The sequence below is a fragment of the Bolinopsis microptera genome, chromosome 7, assembly GCF_026151205.1.
Source record: "Bolinopsis microptera isolate Bmic1 chromosome 7, MBARI_Bmic_1.0, whole genome shotgun sequence".
Classification (NCBI taxonomy): Eukaryota; Metazoa; Ctenophora; class Tentaculata; order Lobata; family Bolinopsidae; genus Bolinopsis; species Bolinopsis microptera.
The window spans coordinates 558,995-567,912 of NC_087078.1; the positions used below are offsets into that span (position 1 = coordinate 558,995).

Consider the following 8,918-nt stretch of genomic DNA (forward strand, 5'->3'; position numbering starts at 1 on the left):
GTTGGACATTGTTCAGCTGGAGAAATATAATCAGAAATTGCACTCCGATGTAATTAACAGTCAGGGGACAGTAGTTGGTCTGCAGAAAGAGCTGCTAGCTGCCAAAGACAAGCAGCTTGATGACTTGGAATCTGTGGTTGTAGCATCAGTTGAGGATACTGTGAAATCAGAGTTAAAGACATACAGCGCCGCGGTACAGTATTCAAAAACCTCAGCAGCAGGTCCTTTGTTGAATTTGGATAGAAACATTTTGAAGAATGTCATTAAGGATGTTGTGGCAGAAGGAGACCGATGTTATTTGGTATTAAAGAAGAGAAAGGTGAGCTGTTATGTGACAAGGTCGGTCAAGTGTTGTAGGAACTTGGCGAAAAGCCAAAAATATAAGCTAGCAGAATTGGTTTGTATTGTATTATTTTGTATTGTATTGAATAAACCCAAGGATAAGAAACAAGTGGCTGATAGATCTGTTAAGGTGACTTTGACGAGCTCCACAATCGTGCAGCAGATTTTGACTAGAGCTCGGAACTTTTCGGTGAAGTCTTTATCGGTCCAGATAGGTCTCCAGAGGAACGTGCCGAACAGCAAAAGCTTGTTTGAGAACTCATGAAGAGATCGAACGACGAGCCAGATAAGACTAAAAAGTAAGAGACACTTCATCAAAGGAGGCAAAGTGTGTAGTGTGGACAAAATTGTTGTTTGAAATGTGATAAGACAGAGTTTTGCTTGAATTTATGGATTCTTAGTTCGCTAAGATTTTAATTTTTGATAAGCTTCTAAATCATATTATTATTCGTCTTTCAACACAACTACAAGACTGTCAGTCTTGATATCTATCTGAATAATATCCAGATATTAAACTAATTACAACACTACAAATCTATTACATTTATTGAGCCTGAAGATGGCGTTGACGCCGAAAATTTGCCCTTACTCCTAACTTCCTTGTTTCATTTGTCCATGTCTCTTCCAACCGGATATTATCCAGATATCAGTATTTCAATCATGAGACTAATAAACAGCGAACTACTCCGTTATTTGACTGTCAGTCTTCTAGAATTTTGTTTTGATTTGTGTATTAAGCTGAAGTATTTAATTTTACTTCCAGGTCCATAATTTCGTGTGGAGTATATAAACTATATTCTTAGAGTTATTTAGGTTTTATATCAGCAGATTTATGTATATAATTATTGTATATTATTGCATGTATAAATTCTTGAGTAAACATTAACCAGTAAACAAAGCTGGTTCCCAATCAATCAGTGGATGGAAATTTATTGACACACGCTGCAACCCCTTTTCGCGTGCGAAGCGTGCACAAGGTCAAGAGTGAAGAGAGGTATATACATGAACGTGTAGCAAGAAATTTAGCGTCCGCCTACATTATAGCCTAACGGGCGCAATTCTTGTTATGTCTTATATACTTATGAGGCATTGTTTGCCAAATAACTATATTATATTTATATGCAGTGTTCATGTTTCTAAATAAGTCTCATATTTGATATTGAAATATAGCGTAAAAAACGTAAGACTAAGTATAGCGATCTAAATAGATGCTACATCACAAAAGTTGTAGATAAGTCAATTCTGTAAGTTAAACAAAATTCACGGCTTACGAATTGTAAAGAGTTTCGATTAATTACATCAATCACATGCTGTAAAAATCTTTTCGGGTTGCTTCCGGGTCGACACTAAGTAGTAGTATTTTGGGATAAGATTATTATTAAGGGCGGTATAAATATAATACTCATATACTGTCCAATTAGCTGATGTTAATTGATATGACCTTTATTCCCCTCCAGTCGCAGTAACAAGTTTGCATTTCGACAGCTGTATCCTGCCACTAGAGGCTCATCCGGGAATGATTTCACAAACCTTGTAAGCATTTCTTTAAAGTGCAGGGGATCTTCGATAATATGCATGTTTGGTGGGAATTGGGATTATTATTAAGTAATTGCACAATCGAGGTCCAATTATTGCAAACGAATTGTCGTAGAGCGTTTGGTTGCGCTGACTGCTAGATTTATTCAGAGTGGGAATAACTGCCTTTTGGCCATGTCGGAGTGTTGCGGTGAACTCAGAACTGGATGTTGACATCATTTGGGCACAGTGGCGTAACGAATGGCCCCGCTGACCCCGCTGTGCAGGGGGGCGCCGTCTTACTCTTAGGGGGGCGCCAAACCGTCGTTTGAATGTGGGACAATTTCGAAAACTTAACTAAAGTACTAGCAAAACTGCGCGTTTTGCTCTAGATAGACACTTTTTTAGAGATTTCACCGGCGTATCCTCTAAAATCACCTAGTTTGTTTAATTTTAGGGAGGGGCACCAAAATGGGAGGGGGCCAACAGGGGGGCGCTTTTTCGGCAGGGGGGCGCCAACAGGCAACGTTACGCCACTGTTTGGGCACTTGCCGTGCAGCACTTTCCACATGTGGATGATGGTATATCGTTCTCTCCTCCGTTGCAACGACATCAAATTTAAGGCCTTGAGTCTCTGCCAGTAGTTTAGATGCTGTAGGCCATCTATAATTCTCGTTGTGAACGTGCCGACGTGCGCTGAACCCTTTCCAGTTGTTGGACGTCTGCACTCTTGGAAATATTCCATTTCTATAATATATAAAGGGGCAACAGCTAGTACGCGAGATGGCTTCTGATGAGAGATTTGTGAAGGGTCAGAAATGCAAAGTTACCATGCTGACAGCATGGTGACTTTGTTCCTCGTTTTAAACGCACTCAGAACCCAAGCAGCAACTTTACGAACACGTTTGGCTATAAGGGTAACGTGGGGACTTCAGGATAAGTCAACTGAAACCATTACCCCTAAATCTTTAACCATTTTGGAAGGGTATAACATATGTTGCCGTCTGAGACTTGGTATACTTGGGTTACCGTTAGGATGGCAGGGTTAGGGTTGGGATCAGATTAGATTTGACTTTTTCAACCCGTTCTCTAGCCCTACTCCTAGGGTTAGGATTTCAGCATATGCTTTTGTTAGTGGTTAGGGATTGGGTTAGGGTTAGGGTTAGGGTTGGGATTAGATAAGAGGGTTAGGACTGAGGGTTAGGGTTTTCAATAGTCGTTCCTGGGCAGCTAGAGAACGGATTGAAGAAGTCACGTGACAGTCGAGTGCAGTAGAGTAATTAATCATCATCCATTAAGTTACTTGCTAAAATTAAAGATTAAGTTACTTGCTAAAATTAAAGATTAAGTTACTTGCTAAAATTAAAGATTAAGTTACTTGCTAAAATTAAAGATTAAGTTACTTGCTACACAATTAAGTAGAGTGATTAATCATCATCCATTAAGTTACTTGCTAAAATTAAAGATTAAGCTACTTGCTAAAATTAAAGATTAAATTACTTGCTAAAATTAAAGATTAAGTTACTTGCTACACAATTAAGTACACATTGTATACCATTACCAGATACCTTCTATTTTAGAAAAAAAGGACGCTGCGCGCTTTGCACGCGAAAAGAGGTTTACAACGTGTATCAATAAATTACCAACATTTGATCATTTTGATAAAGGAGCAAAAATGTGCATTATAAACAAAAAGAACCAAATAATGAATAAGCAGTAAGCACTTATTTTCACGCGTTTTGGTACCTTTATATTTATAGCCGGCTCTCGCTCACTCGCCATTAATAAATAAATAAAATAATGTCACTACATATTTTTATATCTTTGGGTTGGAAGAAAATAACATTGCATGCAGTACCTTTTGATTTTAACTTCTACAGACGTTTTCACAGCTTAAACATCATATTTGTACTTTAACTTTAAGTACAAATGCCCATAACTCTCCAGGGAAGCATTTTTACCGCTACGTTATGGGGGATGATTCGGAATCAGCGTCCAAAAATACACCCTATAAGATTACAGTCATACCCTCAGGGCCTTTTCACAAGAATTTTTTTTTAATTTGGGCGAGCGATTTAGTGAGACTGGGTGCGAATAGTAATATATCGCCTGTATTGAAGTAAACATTTTTTCTCACTCCCGAGATTAATTATACAAAATCTGTATGCTTTATTTTCAATGTCTAAGTTATGTCCTTTTTAAATTTAAGGATTGTAATATAAACACAAAACAATATGAGCCACGGTTTTTTCAGGACTTGAAGATTTTGTACGATTTTCATAATTCTTTCTAATTTTTTCTCAATTTAATCATCAATTCTTTTCTTCAGTCTGACATTATATCATTATATTAGTATTACGACTGTGTAACGGATGTTCATGTATAATCCGTCTATAAAATTTCGGATGATGATGATTAATCACGCTACACTCGACTGTCATTTGACTTTTTCAACCCGTTCTCTAGCTTGCCCTGAACGACTATTCGAAACCCTAACCCTCAGTCCTAACCCTCTTATCTAATCCCAACCCTAACCCTAACCCTAACCCAATCCCTAACCACTAACAAAAGCATATGCTGAAATCCTAACCCTAGGAGTAGGGCTAGAGAACGGGTTGAAAAAGTCACGTGGCAGTCGAGTGTCGAGTGATTAATCATCATCCGTGATTAAGCACGCTCGTAAAATTTCACGACTTACCCTCGTTCCATTTTTAGTAAATCATGGCAGCACCGATGCCACCATATGGAGAAAAAGGAGAAGCCCCACCACCTTACTTCAACTTGCCAGCGGCAGTACAAGCGGCACCAAACCCAGGACCACCACAAGGCCAGTACCCGCCGCAGGGCCAGTACCCGCCGCAGGGCCAGTACCCACCGCAGGGCCAGTACCCGCCGCAGGGCCAGTACCCACCGCAGGGTCAGGCCCCACCGGCTGCCCAGGCCCCACCGGCTGCCCAGGCCCCAGTTGTTGTGATAGCTACTCAGCCGGCAAACTTCGGCAAATACCCTATGAACATGACCTGCGGAAACTGCCATGCTAAGATTCAGACGTCAGTGCGCTACGAAGTTGGAACACTCACTATCTTACTTTGCTTTGTTATATTTCTTTTTACCGGTATATGTTGCTTCATTCCTTTCCTCATTGACGACTGTAAAGATGCAATACATCATTGCCCTTCATGCAATACCACAGTCGGGCGTAAAGATGGAATTTAACATGCCGAGGTAGTACTGCACTCTTGGCCTTGCGTTTACACTTTTTTAGTGATTACGAATACGATAAAGAAGATTTTATTAAACTTACTTTTATAAATAACAGTTTTTCAATATAAAAGTGATTGATTGAATACGCCCAATGGGCGCTGGTCTGTACCGAAATATAAAAAACATTATTATTATATAATATAGAGAATATAGAGAAACATAGAGAATAAAATTCTAGCAAGCCTCCGAAAACTATTTAGCCTTTACTTGTGTGTCGACGTAACTAGAAAATAGCATAATGCACTTGATTCAATTCAGATTTAATGAGATCTAAATGTATCAATGCCTCGTATCCGATTGACAATACTAATACTTTAATAGATAACGTCTCAATTCTATCATTTTATCATTGACTTATCTCGATATCACGATATCTTCTCGAATGTATCAATTTCATAAAATAAGTTAGTTTCAACTAGGGAAATATAAATTGAAGTACATGTTTTGGGGACGTTTGTGTGTTTTTTGTGTGTATTTTATTGTGAGTATTTAAAACATATGATATAATAACATTATATTTCATCTTGAATGAGATTTAGAGATTAATAAAAGCTCTAGAAAAATAATTGAGTATGCATTTTATTATCGACTTGCTAAATCATTATAAACTCGATCTTCGAGATTTTTCTAAAGCCAAAGGGGACAGTTGAAACCAACTTGAATCGATGTATTTTCGGACACTGATTCCGAATCACCCACATAAGGGTTAAAATGCTCCCCTAGCAAGATATTGCCGAAAAACCGTCTCGATCACATGATATGACCGTGTATAATAAGGAAGTTGGTATAATTTCTCATTAGGGTTAGGGTTACCTGGGGACCCCAGGCTATTATATTTATGTTCACAATCATAACAGAGAATAGAGATTCGGCGGAATGACAGTATGGTTAGGGTTTCAGCATAATATGCTTTTGTTTATTATTATATTATACCCCCTATTATACTAGTATACCCCCTTGTTTTTTTACAGGATTAAAACTCATCAGAGGTTCAAAACACTCTGATTCAATGTCAAAGATTACAGGGTCATTGACAGGAATAAAAAATAGCCGTGGGCACACATTTTCCAAATAGTGATTGCGTAATATGATTATGTGATCGACCAATTCTGTGGAGATTTTTTATCATATTCAGCTGCAGGTGCTTAAAACCATGTTAACATTAGGTTAGAGATCTGAAGTTTTGCAGAGCGTCTAGACGTTGATCAGATCGATTGTAAACAATTTTCAAGTTGCAGGTGTATCAGGAAGTGGGTTTTCTGGAACTCCTGTTTTATTTCTGCCGGTCGATCGCAGGGTATTCTTCAGGTATCTGTAGATTCGTACCTATAAAAGATACAGCCATTCACGACCACAGGTCTTGAAAATAATTGTTTAGACTGTAGTTTACAGTCCTACTTTGCTCCTTCATAAGTAGTTTACATTATACGAAGCAATTATTAGACGTCACCAATCGTCCTAATCGAATTTACACCATTTAGAAGTTCTGAACTTTCATAGGGCCCGATGTAATTGCTATGACCAGTTTACTGGTCAACTGGTGTTTCGGTGTCCCTAATTTTTGTTTACACTCGGTCACTTGTCAAGGCATGTAAAGTTATTCGGCGATATTTTCTTTGAAATAAAATGATGTATTTGTAAGTTTATTGATTTTTTTTAAAGTAGCAGACGCCACCTAACATGAGTGATGAGTACAAACCAATCACAGCGCGTAACTCACGCGACACCTCACGCGACACCACCGCATAACTCACGCGACACCTCACGCGACACCACCGCATAACTCACGCGACACCTCATTCAATCCCTGTAGCCGTCCACAGTCTCGCCTCTAATCAGCGAGTCATAGAATGTCCCGAAATGACATAAGTTGTAATTACCATGATTCTGATCTAAATCTTTTGAGATGACAATCTGAGTAATCTGACCTCCTAATATTACTTTGAGATTTGTCTCTTGATCTTGTGGAGATCTTGTGGAGATCTTGTGGAGATCTTGAGGAGATCTTGTGGAGATCTTGTGGAGATCTTGTGGAGATCTTGTGGAGATCTTGTGGAGATCTTGAGGAGATCTTGTGGAGATCTTGTGGAGATCTTGTGGGGATCTTGTGGGGATCTTGTGGAGATCTTGTGGAGATCTTGTTAAGATCTTGTGGAGATCTTGTGAAAATCTTGTGGAGATCTTTTTCGGGATCTTGTGAAGATCTTGTGGAGATCTTGTGGAGATCTTGTGGAGATCTTGTGGAGATCTTGTGTAGATCTTGTGGAGATCTTGCGGAGATCTTGCGGAGTCCAAAATCTACTGCTCACCTGCTCCCGATCTTAATCTCCCACTCACATTTGTGTTAACTAACGCCTAAACACTCAATAGTATACAGCAACCTCACTCCTCTATCTGTAAAATATACGACTAGCACCTGGCCCCCTGGCCCTAGCAACAGCAACATTACAATCCCTACAACATATCGTGTTACCGTTCTAATTTGGCGCGGTAGTTCTAGCCTACATTCACGTGTTACCATAGTTACACTACTAGTTACCATCACCTGGGTCTCAGTCCCTCCATTGCCAGTATTCCGTTCCCAGTTTCGTTAGCAGATCAAACACAGTTGTTTTTACTATAAACATGGCTACTCAAGCACCAGCATACAGTCAACCCGGTTATCCACCGATCGGACAAGATCCCCCTCCACCCCAGTACCCGCCAGCAGGACCTCCGCCCGCCCAGTACCCGCCAGCAGGACCTCCGCCCGCCCAGTACCCGCCAGCAGGACCTCCGCCCGCCCAGTACCCGCCAGCAGGACCTCCGCCCGCCCAGTACCCGCCAGCAGGACCTCCGCCCGCCCAGTACCCACCAGCAGGATATCCACCGCAACCCCAACCTCCAACTGTAGTTGTGGTAAACGCTGGGTCCCACTCAGTCCGCTTCAGCAACAACCCCATGAACATGACATGCCCTAACTGCCACTCTCAGATACTGACCAGTGTTACTTACGAGAATGGAACAATGACCTGGGTTATCTGCTTGGTTCTGTTTTTCTTCACCGCTATTTGCTGTTTTATCCCCTTCTTAGTTGACGGCTGTAAAGACGCTATTCATAGCTGTCCATCCTGTAACAGAATGCTTGGTCGCAAAAACGGTATGTAGCTATGGTAGCTACAGGTGGTAGCTATGGTAGCTACAGGTGGTAGCTATGGTAGCTACAGGTGGTAGCTATGGTAGTTACAGGTGGTAGCTATGGTAGCTACAGGTGGTAGCTATGGTAGCTACAGGTGATGGTAGCTATGGTAGCTACAGGTGGTAGCTATGGTAGCTACAGGTGATGGTAGCTATGGTAGTTACAGGTGGTAGCTATGGTAGTTACAGGTGGTAGCTATGGTATAGGTAGTTACTGATGGTAGCTATGGGGGAAAGGTCGTGAGATACATATTGAGGAACATTTCGATTTTATGTTCACTTTGGCTTTTACTGTTAGTTTTGAAGCAATGCATGGGACGAATTAAAATTTTAGTTTGAATCAATTGATATATATTTATTATATATTATAGTAGAAATACAAAGAATGCAGTATGCTTTGCAACGGCATTTTAGTTTTTATATGTATTTAATAAAGAGATGAAAACCCGAATGATATCACAAAATCCTGGTGCTGGTTTAGTTATTGATATATTAATCATGTATAGCTTAATATTGTAACAGTGAGTAATAAACTAGCTGTACTATCGTTTTTATAGTTTCACTTTCTGTTTCACTTTCTGTTTCACTTTCTGTGTTTCTCCCACGCTAAAGCGGGTCAT

General features: G+C 40.0%; 2 protein-coding genes across 2 annotated transcripts; both read left to right on the top strand.

Annotated features, from left to right (window-relative positions):
• Positions 1 to 4,578: 4,578 nt before the first annotated feature.
• On the top strand, positions 4,579 to 5,073 carry LOC134818067 (cell death-inducing p53-target protein 1 homolog). The gene has a single exon (XM_063827481.1). It carries the CDS (start codon positions 4,579 to 4,581, stop codon positions 5,071 to 5,073), a length of 495 nt encoding a protein of 164 aa, XP_063683551.1.
• Positions 5,074 to 7,746: 2,673 nt separating this feature from the next.
• On the top strand, positions 7,747 to 8,268 carry LOC134818068 (cell death-inducing p53-target protein 1 homolog). Its single transcript, XM_063827482.1, has one exon. It carries the CDS (start codon positions 7,747 to 7,749, stop codon positions 8,266 to 8,268), a length of 522 nt encoding a protein of 173 aa, XP_063683552.1.
• The last annotated feature ends 650 nt before the right edge of the window (positions 8,269 to 8,918 follow it).